The following is an 18,992-nucleotide window of genomic DNA, read 5'->3' as shown; positions in this document are numbered from 1 at the left end:
AGGTGGACTTCCTCCTACATAGGATGAATTGACAGTAAGTCTGAGGGAATGCCCCTGGAACAACCCTTACAAGTACCTCAGCTGCCCCTCAATCAACAGAAAAAGGAAAACACTACCCCTCGATCCCCAGCGGGGCCGTCTCCTGTGAGCCACCTGGAGGGGCATCCCTTTCAGTTCCAGAGGAATCCGGCTAGTCCCTGTGGCTTCTCTTGCCCTCCAGAACATCACAGCTCTCTTGGCCGCCGATAGTCTGGACCACTGTGGCAGTGGAAGTCTCTGGTCCTCCTGATGAATGGGCGGTGGATCATGCTGGCTAAGCTGGTGGTGCTCAGCAGCCCACTCCCAGGCCTCCTTGAGGGTCATAAAGAAATGGGTGAGAGAATCACAATTCACTTTCAACTTGACCGGGTAGGTCAGCATGTATAGTAAGGCAAGCTCCCTCAGTTTGGCTTTGACCTGATATAAGGATTTGAGCTGAGTCTGAACCAATTTGATATAGTCTGGGAAAATCATAATTCTGCATGAGTCAAAGTTAAGAGCTCCTTTCTTGCGGGCCTCCCAGAGAATCACATCATGGTACCAGCACAAAGGTTGGAGGGAGCTTCAGGTGGCAGACGCTAGCCCATGGCCTTGGGAGGTCTCTCTATGACCATACATGGGGAGAGGGCATCATCCAGGATTTGAGCCAAGCATCTTGAAAGTGCTCAGGGTCGGAAGCTTCAACCCCTCAAGAAACCCCACAAAGCAAAGATTGTTGCAGTGTGATCTGTTTTCGGCATCCTTAGCCCTAGCTTCAAGGGTCCAGGAGGTGGTAGACAGCTTTTGCCACCGAGTTCTTGAGATCAGCAACCTTATCTTCAAGTTAAGAGATCTGCCCCTCAGGGCCCCTCAAGAGCACCATGTCCATCCCCACCTCCCCGAATTTATCCCCATTTCCCCGACTTTTGCTTCCACTGCCTCCCAGGATGGCTGGATGGCCTGAAGGATGGCTGACACATCAGCGGTATCCAGGTGGCACTCCCCAGTAGAGTCAGAAGAGTCTGGGGTGGTGTGCCACCAGCATTGAGAGCTTGACAATACACGACTGGGTTTGCTGAGGCATGCCCTTATCCTTGACCATGGTGGGGACAAAGCAGCCCGGTGCCCCGCCGCTAGTATTCCAAAGCCTCCAGTCAGGCACCCTGTCCGAAGTGGAGAGGGCAGGAGATGGCTCAACCTGCACTCGTTCTGCCCCTCACCAGGGGAGACCCCATCGTCCAAGGAACCAAGGACCACAAGACCAGGGTAAGCAAAGTCTTAGGCTCAGGTTCGGAGGCCAGAAAAAGCAAGGAAAGAGTACCGACCCCCAGGTGCCCACAGGCTGCAACATGTCTCTTCGTGACACCGCAGCACCAGCAACTGTCCCAGAGAAGCCCACGGTGGGGACCAACTGTCGACACCACCCTGACAAGGAAGTCAATTGCACTACGGGGGGCAACCCGACCCAATTTCCCCCCAGACACAGTGGGGCAGCACGAGCAGCCAGGTCTTCCCAAGGCTTGAATTCCAGGCGGAGGCCACTCAGGGATTAACTGCAGGCGAGTGGTGGGGTCCTCAATCAGCCCAGCCTTTCAGGGTCCTGGGGCAACAGGGCCGATTGAGTACCCTCCCGCTGTATTTTGAGGCGGATGCTGGGTGCGGTTGGACGGAGGCATTAATGATTATTTGTAGAGCTATTTTAAGCAACTGTTACTTGCGCTGACTTAGAGCGCCTTTTAAAACTTTTTAAATCGTTTTATTTTGGTTTTGGTGCATTATCGCTATTGCGCGCTGATTGCTAGCGCTTCAGATAGCTGCTCTAGTGCTGTATTGTACCTTCTGCGCGCTGATTGCTAGCGCTGGTTTCATTTGTGTGTCACTGCCTACCTAACGGTACATCTTTTTTTCCTGCTCTCCTCATTTTCACCACCTGAGGCGGAAAGCCGGGTGTTCTCCTGCTCCTGACTTTCGCATCTTTTCCTTACCTCTTTCCCCGCCTTGCTGGGTGGCATCAGCATCGCGGTGGATTTTCTGGCTCATTTCCCCATACCTGCCCGGCTGACTATGGGCCGCAAGGTATCCTGGGACCAGTAGGCTAGTAGGCTGCATTCTGTATTCAGCGGCCATCTTAGGAGGATTTCTGGCACGCTGGTCGGCGGACCAGTGGTGCGGTCTTCCTCACCTTCGCCGGATTTGTTATAAATTTGAGCTGCGAACTACCTCGGACCGATTGAGTACCCTCCCGCTGTATTTTGAGGCGGATGCTGGGTGGGGTTGGACGGAGGCATTAATGATTATTTGTAGAGCTATTTTAAGCAACTTTTACTTGCGCTGACTTAGAGCGCCTTTTAAAACGTTTAAAATCGTTTAATTTTTGTTTTGGTGCATTATCGCTACTGCGCGCTGATTGCTAGCGCTTCAGATAGCTGCTCTAGTGCTGTATTGTACCTTCTGCGCGCTGATTGCTAGCGCTGGTTTCATTTGTGTGTCACTGCCTACCTGACGGTACATCTTTTTTTCCTGCTCTCCTCATTTTCACCACCTGAGGCGGAAAGCCGGGTGTTCTCCTGCTCCTGACTTTCGCATCTTTTCCTTACCTCTTTCCCCGCCTTGCTGGGTGGCATCAGCATCGCGGTGGATTTTCTGGCTCATTTCCCCATACCTGCCCGACTGACTAGGGGCCGCAAGGTATCCTGGGACCAGTAGGCTAGTAGGCTGCATTCTGTATTCAGCGGCCATCTTAGGAGGATTTCTGGCACGCTGGTCGGCGGACCAGTGGTGCGGTCTTCCTCACCTTTGCCGGATTTGTTATAAATTTAGAGGCCCTCTTCTCCGCGCAGCGGACGCGCGGTGTGGGTGTGCCTACTATCGCGCCAAAGGAGCGCCTAAGGTAAGCCCGTCTGCGCCCGTCAGCGTCCCGGAGACGGACGGGTGCGGGCGGACCTTCATCCTTTTTGGTCTTAGGCCTCTTACAGCATGCGCACATACACTTCTGAGGAGCTTCTTTCCTTAAGAGGAACCTCTGGCAATTGCTACAGATTCTTCCCCGGAAGACATGTCTGTAAAAAACGTTGTTGTGCTTGCGGATGGGGTCTGGGTGGCCCTCCTGTATCATCTCCTCGTGACCTACCCATACTTCTGTCCTGTCTCCTTCTTAATACTAGGTCCCTTACTAGACTCTCCGTGGACATTTACAATCTCTTGGCCGACACAAACCCTCTGTGTCTCTTTCTTACAGAGACTTGGTTGGGTGAATGTTCGGGACCCGACCTAGCGTCAGCCATTCCCCCCGGCTATGTTATCTTCAGGAAAGATAGGGCTCAGGGCAGAGGAGGCGGCATAGCCCTAGCAGTCGATAAACGTTTTCCCTGCACTATCATTTCCACCGCCGATATTGCGGGCTGTCAATCCCTGGGGTTTTCTCTCTCCTTATCCCCTCATCAAACTTGTGCTGGGCTTCTAGTTTACAGACCGCCGGGACCCCTAGGCTCTTTTTTTGAAGAGCTTTACACTGCTGTGGCAGCCCTGTGCCTTAAAACGGACCAGTGTCTGCTGCTGGGGGACTTCAACATACACATGGACTCAGGCACTGATGCTGATACCATCAAGCTATTAGACGTTACCACCCCATTGGGTTTGGTCCCTTTCATCACTACTCCCACACATAATAAAGGACACACCCTGGACCAAGTGTTTTCCACCACCTCCATAGCTGTGTTTCCCCCCAAACCCGTTTTATGGTCGGACCACTGTCTTGTTAAGTTCCAGATCCCTTTGGCCAATAAACATCCACCCCGACTTATAGAATGCTTGCGTCAAACATCGAGAGCCTTCAATCGAGTATCCCCGGATATGTTGGCGCAAGCTCTCTCCTCCCACCCCTGCCAGCTGTCTGGCAGCCTCGAAGCCGATCTAGACCTTCTACAAAGCTGGTTGGTTGAGAGATTTGACGAACTAGCTCCCACTGCGACCTCACGTAAAAACTGTAATCGGGCATCTGCCCCGTGGTTTACAGCTTCTCTTGCGGATATGCGGCGTAGCTGCAAGAAAGCGGAAAGAGTCTGGCACCGTTACTATGATCCTTCGGACAAGAATGTATATAGGGAGTCCATCAAGCTCTATCACTGCAGCATCCCCTTAGAAAAGAAAGCATATCTTGCTAAAAGAATTGAGGCCCCTGCTGTTGCCAGCAAGGAAATCTTCCTTATTGTTAAGGAATTTACTGCACCTAGCTCTGTTCTGCCCACGCACCATCACTCTGAACCCTCGGTGTCTCAACTGACCAATTTCTTCATTTCTAAAATCAAGACCATTCAAGATTCCTTTCCCCCTACCACTTTAATAACTCCGTCTGAAATAGGTGTCCCTTCCTCTATGTTCCTTCCTGATGTTGGTCCTTTTCTGGCCAACTTTCCCCCTCTTTCGTTGACTTCTTCTCTAGATCTGATTTCTAAACTCAAATCTGGCTCACCTCTGGATCCTTGTCCTGCAAAGTGCCTGGGAAAAATGGCCCCAGTGATCAATGATCTCATCAACCCGGTGCTCAACTGTTCGCTGAGCACGGGCGTGGTCCCTACCGCTTTGAAGAAGCCTAATCTGGACCCTTTGGTGCACGCTAACTATAGGCCTATCTCCCTCCTCCCGGCTTTGGCTAAAGTTGTGGAGAAGCACGTCCACGCCTCTCTTTCAAACTTCCTGGAAAAGAATAACATCTTGCATGATACCCAGTCGGGTTTCCGTGCCACTATGAGTACGGAGACGGCATTATTGGAGGTCACCGATGCCATCAGAGAGGTGCTGGACGCAGGAGGCAAGGCCATGTTGGTAATGTTGGACTTGTCGGCGGCCTTCGACACCGTTCCCCACGGCGGTCTCCTTCTCAGATTAAGGGAGATCGGGCTGCGGGGAGCGGTGTTCAATTGGTTTAAGTCCTTCCTAGCTGGCCGCCGCCAAACGGTCTGGGCCCCCCCCTTCTCTGCCGAGATGCCGCCATTGGAGGTAGCAGTGCCCCAGGGCTCTGTTTTGAGCCCTACTTTGTTTAACATCTATTTGGCACCCCTGGCGGCTCTGGCAGAGTCTTTCGGCGCCCAGATCGTGTCCTACGCTGACGACACCCAGCTTCTCTTTACCTGTCAGAAGGGTGCAGACTTCGATGGCGGGCAGATCAGAGGCTGTCTGGGGGCTGTCTTCAAGTGGTTTGAAGAACATAGCCTTAAATGCAACTCCGATAAATCAGAGCTGCTGTTTTTCGGCTGTTCTTCTGACCCCAGATGGCAATCTTGGTGGCCGCCGGCCATGTTTCCCCCCACGGCTGCCTCCCCCAAGGCCAAGAATCTGGGAGTGCAGATCGATGATGGCCTCACGATGAAACCCCAGATCTTGGGCCTCATCGGCAAGTGTTTCGGCATCATTAAGATGCTTAGGAAATTTCTTCCGATGCTTTCTCTCTGTCACCAGAAAGTGACTGTTCAGGCTTTGATAGGTTCGCGCCTGGATTACTCTAACGTGCTCTACCTGGGCCTGCCGGAGGTTCTCCTCTCTCGTCTGCAGGTTGTGCAGAATGCTGCTGCCAGAGCCATTTTTGGCTTTCATCGCAGAACAAGCGCAACGGCATTAATAAAAAAACTTCACTGGCTTCCCATCAAAAAACGCGTGGCCTTTAAGGCTCTCACGCTGACCTTTAAAGCTCTCCATGGCGTAGGAGCAAGATACATCAGAAACCGACTGGCTTTCTATCTGCCTTCGAGGACTCTTAGGTCAGCTTCTCTGGCCTTGGCACATGTTCCATCTGTTCCACCGAATGGGTGGTCGTTCCTTCCTCTATCTTGCTCCTAAGCTTTGGAACTCTTTGCCTGTCTCCCTGAGATTGAACACTAATCTTCTGGGTTTCAGGAGGGAGCTAAAGTCCTGGCTCTTTGTCCAATAGTCTTATGTTCGGTCTGTCCGCCCCTGCTGCCCGCTCTAAATGTTTCTTAAAAGCGCCGGGACACTCCTCGGAGTAGCTGAGCGCTATATAAAACCAACCTAACATAACATAACATAACATAACAGCGCAGGCCCTCCACATGGACGGGGGTGCAGGAGAAGATGCAGAGAGGCAGGCAGCAGGAAGGACCACCAAGCAAGCCAAGGCCCCACTGAGGAGGGATTGAAGGAGTCAATCTATATTCATTGCAGGACACCGCTTTGTGCAGCCTAGCATGCTCCCTCATCATGGGCTGCCGCTGTAGAGGGCGGCCTGAGTGTTCCTCACCTTTAGAGGCCCCGGAGTCTGAGCCGCTGGATTCAACAAGGACTCCATGCTGTACGGGGGCCAGCTCCACCCCCGGCCGCCATTAACTTCCTTCAGAGGGCGGCCACCATCTTGAGGGGCCCTTCCTCGCCACTGGGGTGGGCCACAGTGTGCCTGAACCGCGGAGGACGGGTGGGCTGTCTTACAAGCACCCAAGGAGCACTGGTGCCAGGGCCACACTGAGGTTGACCCTAGCTGGCAGCTGGGGAGTCCAGATGGCAGAGGAGGTCCAGAGCTTTATTGGATTGCATCCGCCATCTTGGCTTCCCTGGCCACGCGTCGTCAGAGGATTTTCTAAAGGGAACTATGTGGCACTCTTTCTGGGGTACAGGGAGTGTGAAAAAGAAGGCTGTAGAATATCATTATTTTCTAATGAATAACAAAATCTAAATATTTTAGATTATACTAGTAGTCAGGAAAGCAAAATGAAGCACTCTTTTTTTGTAATCCTGAAGTGTGATAGAAACAAAGATATTAAATGGATCAACACAAATCAAGACACTTTGGGCCAGATGTAGGTGGCCCAATACCGGTCGGTAACGGCCGAAATTACCGAATTTCGGCCGTTACCGACCGGTATTGGGCATTTGGGATGTAGGTGGCTACATTTCAGATTGGGTAATTTACCGAATCGGTAATTAAAGGAATCAGTAAATTACTGATTCCTTCAAATACCGAATCGGTAAATTACCCAATCTGAAATGTAGGGAGCACTCAAATGAGTGCATTGCACAGTTAAGGATTTGGTATTTACCACCAAATAAAGGTTGGTGGTAAATATCGAAAACCTTAATAAAAAGCAATTTTGTGCTTTTTTTACTGTGCCATGTGGCAGACACACATGCCCTTAGGGCATGTATGTGTGCCACATGTGCACCCATGCACTATTCAGGGGTGCAACAGGGTGTCAATGTGACACCCTGCCACCCTTGAACATGGTCCCCCTATTACCGATTCGGTATTTACCGAATCAGTATTTATCGATTCGGTAAATACCGAATCAGTAATTCCCAATCATTCCTATGGGCCTTCAGGCCCATAGGAATGAATGGGAATTACTGATTCGGTAAATACAGAATCGGTATTTACAGATTCAGTAAATACTGAATCGGTAATACCGAATACTACCGATTCGGTAAAATTTACCGAATAATTAGCTACATCCCATTTACCGATTCTGAAATACCGAATCGGTAAAATTCGGTATTTTGAATCGATAAAATAGGATTACCTACATCTGGCCCTATATTTGGTGATGTGCAAATGATAATTATTCACTGAAACTCAATGTCCACACTTTTCATTTGGGCGCTATATTGTTTTATCACTTTAACACTGTATCTTTGTTCAAATGTAATGGGTATATTGATGGATGTGTGCTGTCTGTAAATGACAATGCACTACCACACCATGCTTTAGTAATATATTTGCAACAGGGTGCTCCAAAATGCACCATCAGCTACATATTTCACCCATATCACTCTCTTGCTGAACACATTTGCTACACTTGTTCTTACTGTGATGCTTGGATTTTTCTCAATTCCCATGACTCAAATGATGAAACATTGATTGCAACACCCCAACTCTGAAAAATTGTATTCCAGCGCCAGTGCAGATAGGTGGACCATTCAGGCTCCTAAAATTAACTTTGTACATATGAAGGATTCAGAGGACACTTGTAGAAGAGGCGAGGCAATCCCTGCAAACTACCTATAAGTAGTAGGAATACTGATGCTGTTTTTTACAGTCAGGATTTAAGGTATTGATTTCTTTGCTGATTTACAGTATGACATTTCTGTGTACGCTCAGGACACTTTTAAGGCTTTACGGTCCTCATGTTGCTCTTAGAGTGACCTTCACATGGGCCGTGAGAACCTTTTAGAACCTTCATCATTTGATATTTGCATTATATATTACCTACAGGGTGCCCCAAGAACCTACTTTTCTAAAAATACAAGATTTCTTTCAAGTGCGGTGATCAGTAGGATCATACTACCCAAGAGTCGTGAAACATGTCCCAATCTAACCAGTCTTAAAGGCACACGGCAAATGATTTAGAATGTGGTGAAATACGGGTACCCCGCCAGAATGTTGAAATAAAATATTCTTCAAAGGTATGAAAAGACAAACGTCTGAATAAAAATATAAATACCGCCTTTCAAGCATGAAGCAGCACTCTCTCTTGAAGGGTATCCTCATGCAATAGGAACTGAGATCCTTCCACTTCAGTCTTGAATTCTGCCTTCTCAGACAAATTTACTATTTTTGAAGACCTTATCATAAGTTTTCAAGCTCTCTTATTCCAGCAAGGGCAGATTTACGCATTATGGGCACTGCTCCTTTTAGTAAACTTGGCGCGGGTGGAGAATGCTGAAAATATTGGCCTGCCAGAGCCCTAAGGAAAAAGCTGGGAAGATGCATTACATTGAATATGGAATATTGAGAGAGCACACTTTAGAGGGCACTCAAAAGATGAGCCTTTTTCGAAAAGCACGCCAGAATCCGGATTTCCAAATGTGTCTAACTGCAAATGTTTCTGCAAGTTGTTGCTTTTTTGTCCTTTTTTAATTTGTAGACTCTAAAGCTTACCCGTTTTTTCTTTTCAGTATCTATTATAAAAGACACACATTGGTACCCAGGTGTAATGAATCGGGTGCCCTTTATTATACTTTATATGTGTATCACCTTTGTAAGAGGGGGATTTGGACAACTCAAGATGCTTTACATTTGTGTTTAATTTACAGAGTTTGTGCACCTCTTGTTTTGCAGAAAATGCGTATGAGGTTCATGTCTACACTGGGAGCGTATGGGGTGCAGGGACAGATGCCAATGTTTATGTCAACATTTATGGAGAGATTGGAGACACAGGGGAGCGCCAGCTCAAGAAGTCCAACCACCTGAACAAGTTTGAGAAGGGTCAGGTATGGTATTGCTTTATTCTCTGGGCACTACCATCAGAAGGCTTTGACTCGTTGGTGCAACCCCCGAGACGCGTTGGCCCAATTCCCGAGATGTAGCCAGAATTTTGTGACTTTTTTACCTTATATGAAGGAGTGATGCGGGTCTGCTGGGTAGGCACTGGTGGAAACTTTTCAGCATGCATCTTTGCATGTTTACAGAATAGCTATTGCTTTTTAGTTTTGGGACATCTTTTAGCTGGCTGTTGTTGAGAGACATCTGGTGGAAGATACCTAAACTTGCAGTGCTCTTAGAGCCAGCCCATTGATTACCATTGGCCGACTTTCTTGTCACTCTCATTTGCTGGCTTGTTAATGGTAGTCCTTCCTCTTCTTGTGTTTGTCCTAACCCTGGAGCCTAGCTTCTTTACCATCCTTTTGATTGGATGACTTGTATCCATGCACTGCTCATATACAGGCAACTACTTTTTTTCTGCTTCTCATTGCTTCTCACATCATGTTTTTTATCGTTTTTTTATTTATTCCCGCACCACAAATCTCTTAATTGCTGCTATGCCCACGCCCCCTATGCCCCCACCACCCTGCATTCAAGCTGCTCCTGCGTTGTTTCCCACCACTCTGCCATGGGGAATTTAAAAAACAACATAATTATTTTAGAGAGCCTGCGTGCTGCTATTTCAAAAGCGCTATCCTACACCTTTAAATCCTTAAAAGGTACATACAAAAGTAATTAAAATTGCAGTCATGTCATGCCATACGCACACACGCACATGTCACCACACAGGGCTGACATTGCATCATGACCTGTACACAGCATGTGCAAATCCTCGTCATTCCACTTTTTAAAGTTATTTTTAAAATTGTTGCCGACGCTGCACAGCATTGGCAAAAAAATATTACAGTTTGCTGATGCTGCACAGCATCAACAAAAAAAACGTGGCAAATTCAGTAGGTCAAAAAAGCTAGGCCTATTGGCTTTGCTAGTGTTAGTTTCTGTTTGTTTAGTGCCTGACTTGGTGTAATCTTGATTGTAGGCATTGTCATAGAGGAATTTTGATTGTTTACAGGTATAAAAAAGAATTCCTTACCTGATCCTGGTGTTTGTGGCACGCAACAATGGCACAGCATTTTCATGGAGACATTTCAAGACGTCCTGAAATTTCGTGGAGCATTAAATATTATCCCCATTCATTTCTTTATGTAGTTTGATTCATTATTTCACAATTTATCATAATCTCGTAGTGGCTGGTTTTTAACTCTTTTTCCTAGAAAACAATGACTTTTGTCTTTTTTTGCTGCAATTGTATGCACCACAGACTACAGTAGATTTATACATATGTATAGACTTTTTTATGGACCTTATTTTCTTAGCATGAAGAGAATCTCTTAGCATGACTCCTGGGACTGGTGATTGTTGTAAGAAGAATGCCATGAATGTACATGCACCCTGACAGCACTCTGTTTAATTTTTTGCTGCTTAGGGGAGTAAGGTCCCTATGGAGAACATCACGTCAGCATGAAAAGTGCATCTGTGGTTTGTTGGTGGAGTTGCTACTGTGGAGTTTTACTTTTCCAAAATTGTGTGATGGAAGTGTGAAGTAGTCATGTCCAGAGCTTGAGAAGCAATTGTAGTTGCAGCTTGCACATGACTTTAAAGCTGCCCAGTTGTAACCCTTTTACATTGAGTCTGGTGATGCTGAACTTGGTGTCTTCCAACCCTGCCATGAATATTGTGCATTTCTATTACTTAATGCCCACAGGAAGATGTGTTCCTGATCAAGGCAATTGAACTTGGAGCACTGAAGAAGCTTCGTATCCGCCATGATAACTCGGGCGGAAATGCCGCCTGGTTCCTTGACCGAGTGGAGATTGTAGATCAGAAGGATGATACTAGGTAAGTGCTGTTGACATCTACTAATGTTTTCAATTAGCATGACTGAAGCTAGAAGTACAACAAACTATGAATAGTGCATGAGACTTTTGATGGTCTCACTAGATCCAAATCAATTGCCAGGAAGGTCTCCCCTGAATGCAGATGCTATCTGCTTACAAAAACATGAAATGTCCCCAGAAGAACTTAAAATGTCCCTAAACACACTAGAATGGTGTACTCTGACCACTTTTATCAGGCCACCAACCTACAACACAATCTAAAGCAGTAACGGTACGTCAGTGGAGCACAGTAAAACAACCCAAAAAAACAATGTTATATTAAAAAAATATATAGTATTTTTATTTTGACAATTTGTAAAAAGAGGGATTAACATCCACAGTTTAAAAACAATGTACAATACATATTCAGAAAACAGAAGGTCGACGCGGCGTTTCGGTGAGTATTCGATATATCACCTTCTTCAGGACAGTTTTCTAAAACTTCTACACAAGGTCTAGAGTTCAATCTTTAGATTAAAAACAATTATTCAAAAAGGTAATAAGACCTTATGGTGGATCCCGATGATATCCAATATTAAAACCTTATAATAAAAACAGTAACATGGAATATGCTGCACATTGGAAGCCACTGTTATGTTATTTATTCAGATATGACGCACAATTGTTCTTGAAAAATATTGATATGGCGTGACTGGAGTTCTGCACCATCTACTATTTTCAGTGCTGGAATATACATACATTTTCAGAGCTTGATAGATGCAATCTAGCCAACCTTTATCTATATAAGGGCCTTTCTAAAATCGGACGGCCTCCCTGCTTCCACTCGTGCAGCTTCCGGGTAGGGATACTATTTGCTGCCATAAAATCAAAATTCTTCTTCTCACTGATACAGTTGTCAATCAATCAATCAATCAATCAGAGCATTTGTATAGCGCACTACTCACCCGGAGGGTCTCAAGGCGCTGGGGGGGAGGGGATCCGCTACTGCTCGAACAGCCAGGTCTTGAGCTGCTTCCTGAAGGCGAGGTGGTCCTGGGTCAGGCGGAGGTGGATCGGAAGGGAGTTCCAAGTCTTGGCGGCCAGGTAGGAGAAGGACCTTCCTCCAGTGGTGGCTCTTCGGATGCGGGGGACGGCGGCGAGGGCGTGGCTGGTCGATCGAAGCTGGCGTTTGGGAGCGTAGAAGTTGAGGCGGCTGTTGAGGTATCCTGGTCCTTGGTTGTGTAGGGCTTTGTGTGCGTGGGTGAGGAGCCGGAAGGTGATTCTCTTGTTGACCGGGAGCCAGTGCAGGTCTCTCAGGTGTCCGGAGATGTGGCTTCGGCGGGGGATGTCCAGGATGAGTCGTGCTGAGGTGTTCTGGATCCGCTGGAGTCTTTTCTGGAGTTTGGCGGTGGTTCCGGCATAGAGGGAGTTGCCGTAGTCCAGACGGCTGGTGACGAGGGCCTGGGTGACCGTCTTCCTGGTCTCGGTGGGGATCCATCGGAAGATCTTGCGTAGCATGCGCAGGATGTTGAAGCACGACGAGGAGATGGCGTTGACTTGTCTGGTCATGGAGAGGGAGGAGTCCAGGATGAAGCCCAGGTTGCGTGCGTGGTCAGTTGGTTTGGGTGCGCTGCCCAGGGCGGGGACCACCAGGAGTCGTCCCAGGCGGAGGGTGAGGATCCCAGGATGAGGACTTCCGTCTTGTCTGAGTTCAGTTTCAGGCGGCTGTTCGACATCCATTTGGCTACGTCTGTCATCCCTTCGTGCAGGTTGGCTCTGGCGGTGGCGGGGTCGTTGGTGAGGGAGAGGATCAGCTGGGTGTCGTCGGCGTAGGAGATGATGTTCAGGTTGTGCTGGCGTGCGATGGCTGCGAGGGGGCTCATGTAGACGTTGAAGAGTGTTGGACTGAGCGAGGAGCCTTGAGGGACGCCGCAGATGACTTCGGTGGCTTCCGATCTGAACGGAGGGAGGCGGACTCTCTGTGTCCTTCCGGCGAGGAAGGAGGTGATCCACTCCAGTGCCTTCTCCTGGATTCCGACGTTGCTGAGGCGCTGTACTAGGGTACGGTGGCAGACAGTGTCGAAGGCCGCGGAGAGGTCCAGGAGGATGAGGGCCGCTGTTTCTCCGTTGTCAAGCAGGGCTCGGATGTCATCTGTAGCTGCGATCAAGGCGGTCTCGGTGCTGTGGTTGGCCCGGAAGCCAGACTGCGAGAGGTCGAGGGAGCCGTTTGTCTCGAGGAAGGCGGCCAGTTGCTTGTTGACGGTCTTCTCGATGACTTTAGCCGGGAACGGGAGCAGCGAGATGGGGCGGTAGTTCTTGAGGTCGGTGGGGTCGGCTGATGGTTTCTTGAGTAGAGCGCTGAGTTCGGCATGCTTCCAGCTCTCCGGGAAGGTAGCGGTGTCGAAGGAGGTGTTGATGATGTCCCGCAGGTGGGGTGCGATGACAGCGTCGGCCTTGTTGAAGACGTGGTGAGGGCAGGGGTCTGTTGGGGATCCGGAGTGGATGGAGTTCATCGTGCGGATGGTGTCTTCGGTGCTGATCGGGGTCCAGGCGCGGAGGGTGGTGGTGGGGGGCGGTGGTTCGGTCGTGGCGTGCGTCGGTTGAGTGCTGAAGCTGTTGTGTATGTCCGCGATCTTGTTGTGGAAGTAGGAGGAGAGGGAGTTGCAGAGGTCTTGCGAAGGGGTGATGTCGTTGTTTCCGGCGTTGGGGTTGGAGAGCTCTTTCACGATGTTGAAGAGTTCCTTGCTGTTGTGTGCGTTGTTGTCCAGTCGTTCCTTGAATGCGGTTTTCTTGGTGGCGTGGATCAGCTGGTGGTGTTTTCGGGTGGCGAGCTTGAGGGCAGTCTTGTTGTCCGGTGTTGGGTCTCTGCGCCAGGTTTTCTCGAGTGCTCTGCAGTTCTTCTTGGAGCTCTTGAGTTCGTCGTTAAACCATGGGGCTTTCTTGCTTCCGGGTCTACTCGGCGGGGTCTTCAGCGGGGCGAGGTCGAAAATGCAGTGCTTGGACAATCTTGTTCTGGGTGGCTTTATTGTTATCAATAATCAATAATAAAACTGCAAAACATGGGGGGTGCATGTCTTCCTAAGTCTGAATGACTTCCAGTCCTGCCATCTCCACTCTGAGAGATTTTCTACCTTTGAGCTTGTCTCAGCGAAATCATGCTAGACACAAACTCACCCATCATTAGAGACGTCATTTGCCAACCACTCGGCAATTACTCTGCTTTAAATACAATCAGTATACTTCTTTGACAGAATGATGCCCACAATGGGTGTCTAGACCAGCAACCACCAGAACCCCTCCACCCCCAGCAGTCTCGGTCCCTTCAAACACCAGTACCTCTGCTTTCCCATAATGCAATTGTGGTCACGTGTTGCTCTTCACTTGGACCCCAACCTCCTCGTGACCACCCAGATATTTTGGTCTTCTCACCTTTACTTAAAGATAGCCAGACGTATGAGGAGATAAAAGAAATGCAATACTTCATCAATCCTTAAAAAAGAATTACAGACGCTTTCTTCAACAGATCCAACCTTCGAACCTCTCAAGGCGCTATGCTCAGAACCAAAGCCGTCCTTTCTGCTAATGCCCTCCCTCTCAAAGAATCCCTGCATAATATCGCCATTTTAATTCAAAGGCTAGCAAAATCAGATGACAAATTAGACTGAATGAAAAATGAAAAATTCACTGATAAGAGCTCACACACAGAGTCCTGCATGGCAAAGACCCTTTATACCATAAGACTGAGGTCACCAAACAAACACACACACACATGTAAAACAGCTCGGGTCTTCAAACAGGTTACTCCTGGAAGTGCCAAAGTTCCACCTGCGTACAGTGTTGTTGAATTCTTTGTTTCTACACAAATCTCCATAGGACTGCCTCTTTTGTGCTCCAATTTAGGAAAGAGCTGAACACACACATACATCAGGATACAGTAGCAGTCGCCTCTCGCTCTTAGAAATCACACATCCATTGTATCTCGTTTACTGTGTCTTCTCCTTTTTATCTGGTACATCTCTCTGCTGCTCTTAGGCTAGGTTTGTGCTGTAGAAATGCAGAATACATACATTCATGCATTCTTGGCTCCAATATTACGTCATTCCCTACTTTAAAGCCCTTCGTCAGGAGCACACCTTCGCAGATTTTGAAAACTCTTCAATTCTAGTGTAAAATTACTAGGGTTCTTAGTTTGTGTTACCACATGTTAAACTCCACATGTGTAAGTCTCTCTTCACATATTCTGTCTTACAGGTACTTTTTTCCATGCCAGCGCTGGCTAGCGGTTGATGAAGATGATGGCCAAATTGCCAGACAGCTGGTGCCAGTGGATGAAGCCTTCATGAAGAAGGGCGATGACAGTGATGATGATGAGGATGATCAACCTATTGCCACACTTGGCCTGGAGCAGAAAGGTCTGCACACAATTATTATGCCTGCTTAAGAATTATAGAAAAGCATAGAGATTTACTATACTTAAATCCACATCTATGTGCCCTGATTATACATATATACATACACACACACACACACACACACACACACATATATATATATATATATATATATATATATATATATATATATATATATATATATATATATATATATATATATATATTCAGTTTCTCCTTTCCACCAACCGTCGCTCCTCTTTGCCTCGGGTGCCTCCTTACCGCACAGTGGGGTGCGTCAATATTCCAAAACACACAGTCCTCGCTCCCGGAACCGTTCCGCAATTAAGGGCACTCTCAGCACTTTCACGTAGTTTTCATTGCCATAATTTATTACAGCGCTACACAATCGTATCAACAAACGCGTTTCGGCGTTGCCGCCTTCGTCAGTGTCGATAGATACAACATTTCAAATGCTTTAAATAAAGTTACAACGTGGTATTCACACACGTGATTAAAATAAACATAAAAGAAGGCACAGTCAATTTACTACATTACTGTGGCGGCCATCTTGTAATGTCAAAAAGGCGCTTGGTCCTGTTGCCATTTCAATTCATCACATCATGTGGAGTGCATAAATGACATTTTATTATTCAATCACAGCATTAGTATACAGTGTACATTTAATTCTGCATGCAATCATAGCCAAATCTCAAATTTCAAATTAATTTTGCCCTGAATGGGCTTTTCCTGTTCTCTTCACAGGATATATCACCTAAACACTTCTTTCTGACTTTGTGGCCTTAAAGGAAGTGCCAACGGTTTCGCTTAAATTTACCAGTAACATCAGCAAGAAAGAGGTATACTACCTGGACTTGAGAGCATATGTCCATGAAGGTAGCATTGAGACATCCCTGTATAGGAAGCCAACGGCAGGTAATTCAATCCTGCATGCAGGAAGCTGCCACCCACGGAGTGGAGTCAACAACATTCCCTTGGGGGTGTTCCTGCGAATCAAGCGGTGTGCCAAAGACTGGGCCTCGGGTTAAAACCATGCTAAGCTGTAGGTATTTCAGTGACTCAGGAAAAACATAAGACATTACCTCCCGCTGAGGCACTACACTGCTTCCACGTGAGTCGGGCATCAAGACTCAAGCATGGTGATTGAGACAAAGCCACACACTGGCCAGTGCTGCCTAATGGCTATTGTTGGCACCAACAGAAGCCTGCAGAGGGCAGTAAGCCTTCATGAAAAGTTGTTGACACCCACACTGGCATTGATGGCAATGGCTACATCGGCTCCAAGGCCCTCCATTGATGCCTCGGTCAATGTCAGCGGCAAAGCTGCCTTCAGCTTGGAACTGGCCCTCGACACCAAAACTAAGTTCAGCACTGAAGCAGCAATTTCCTCTGAACCTCATTGAGGCCCCATGGAGGAAGATTCATGCAAGATTCCTGCAGCATCTTCCGAGGAGGATGCCAAAACTTCAGTTGCTACAAACAAGAGTTGAATGCTAGGCAACAGCGCATCTATATTGATCCAATCACTGGCAAGATCTACAGCAGGATCCCTCTACCCCTGCAGTCAATCCCTCGCAAAACAAAGCTTACCCTTAGGGAGGAGCCTTCACAATGCCTTTTTACACAGGAACCTTCACCTAAGAGGCCCAGAGACTTAGGGCCATATGTATCAAGCAAATTCGCATTCTCAAACGCCGAAATTCTGTGAATTTCGGCATTTGCGAATGCAAATTTGCTAAATGGTATGTATGAAGGAAAATCTGGTGCAAAATAAGGAATCGCAAAATTTGCGATTCCTTATTTTGCAATTACATTTAAGGAATCGCAAATTTTGCAATTCCTTAAATGCAATGTATGAAGCAAAAAAAATTTGCAAATTGTCCTTAAGGAATCTTAAATTACCACCAACTTCTAGTTGGTGGTAAGTCGCGAATTCCTTGAAAAATGCAAATTTTTGCATTTTTCAAAGTGCCATGTGACGCACATACATGCTTTTAGGCTTTTAGGGCATGTATGTGCGCCACATGTGAACCCATGCTTATTTCAGGGGTGAACCCATGCTTATTTCAGGGGTGCAACAGGGTGTCCTTTGGGCACCCCTGCACCCTTGAAATTATTCTCAATTTGCGATTCTCAAATTGCGAATCGCAAATTGAGAATAACTTCCCATTCATTCCTATGGGCCTCCTGGTCCATAGAAATGAATGGGAATGTATTTCTTAATTGTGATTCGCAATTTGCAAATCGCAATTAAGGAATACTAAGAATTCGAGAAAAAAATTTGAATTTGTACATACATCCCAATTGCGATTCTGAAACAGCGATTTCTAAAAAATCGCTATTTCAGAATCGCAAATCAGGTTGATGATACATATGTACCCTATGAATAAACAACAAGAATCCACCTGTTAGGGTAATGTGTTCCCTACTGTGGTGGGGAGCACATAGTGTTTTTAAAATACCCCTCACACACACAGGGGGAGCGATTGTCTTACAAACCACCACAGCATACGATCAAGAATGCTTGAGACTTCTGTCTGACAGACGAAATTACAAGGTCCTACCAGATGACCCAACAGAGTCACTACGGATCGGATCGGAGGTATGGTGGAGGAGGCACTAGCCCACGGCTGGCTATCTAAGAAAGAAGGGGAGTTCCTGGTCCAAAAATCACCTAAGATCCCCTATTTTTATAGTATCCCTAAGATACATAAAAACCAAACAAAACCCCCTGGGAGACCGATAGTCTCGGGAATTGGTTCCATCCTGGAACCCCTTTCAAAATTTGCTGACGCTTTCCTACGTCCCCTTGTACAGGCCACAGACATGTATCTAAAAGATACTAAGGCGGTCCTCCAACTTTTGAAGGACATACCCTTCGACCCTAGGACTCAACTATTGCTCAGCCTTGATGTGGAGAGCTTATATACGAGCTTGCCCCACGACAAGACACTATGTATTATCGAAGAAGTACTATTCAGTAACCCTTGGAAGTACCAGACACCCAGAGATGTGGTCTTGGAGTGCATTTCATTGGCACTCACTAAAAACGTTTTCAGATACAACACCACCTTATACCTTCAAAGCCATGGGACCAGCATGGGCAGTACATTTGCTCTGAGCTTAGCTGGCCTATATGTCCACCATTTGGAAACCAATAAGATCCTTAATGTGACCAACCCCTTCAGGGACAATATCCTCATTTGGAGGAGATACATAGATGATGTCTTTGTAATCTGGAAAGGGGACTTGCAGTCAGTGACTGATTTTATGACATGGCTTAACATCCAGAATGCTTTCCTCAAGTTCACAATTTCTGTCTCCAATGAATCCCTGGTATTCCTAGATTTGAACATGTATCCAGAAGCAGGCACACTCAAGACTACCACCCACTTCAAGCCCACTGCCAGGAACTGCCTACTTAGATTTGATAGTTTCCACCCTCGTCATCTACGAGAAAACTTACCCTATGGCCAATTC

General features: G+C 47.3%; 1 protein-coding gene across 2 annotated transcripts in view; it reads left to right on the top strand.

Annotated features, from left to right (window-relative positions):
• Positions 1-18,992, top strand: part of LOXHD1 (lipoxygenase homology PLAT domains 1) — a 1,099,077-nt gene that overhangs the window by 689,809 nt on the left and 390,276 nt on the right. For both annotated transcript variants that reach the window (XM_078674764.1, XM_078674763.1), the window contains 3 exons: positions 9,080-9,231; positions 10,989-11,122; positions 15,352-15,512. In XM_078674764.1, the coding sequence (XP_078530890.1) occupies positions 9,080-9,231; positions 10,989-11,122; positions 15,352-15,512 (447 nt within the window). The remainder of the gene's footprint in view (positions 1-9,079; positions 9,232-10,988; positions 11,123-15,351; positions 15,513-18,992) is intronic.

This window comes from Lissotriton helveticus, chromosome 2_1, assembly GCF_964261635.1.
Source record: "Lissotriton helveticus chromosome 2_1, aLisHel1.1, whole genome shotgun sequence".
NCBI lineage: Eukaryota > Metazoa > Chordata > Amphibia > Caudata > Salamandridae > Lissotriton > Lissotriton helveticus.
This window is presented reverse-complemented; position numbering and strand designations above follow the sequence as displayed.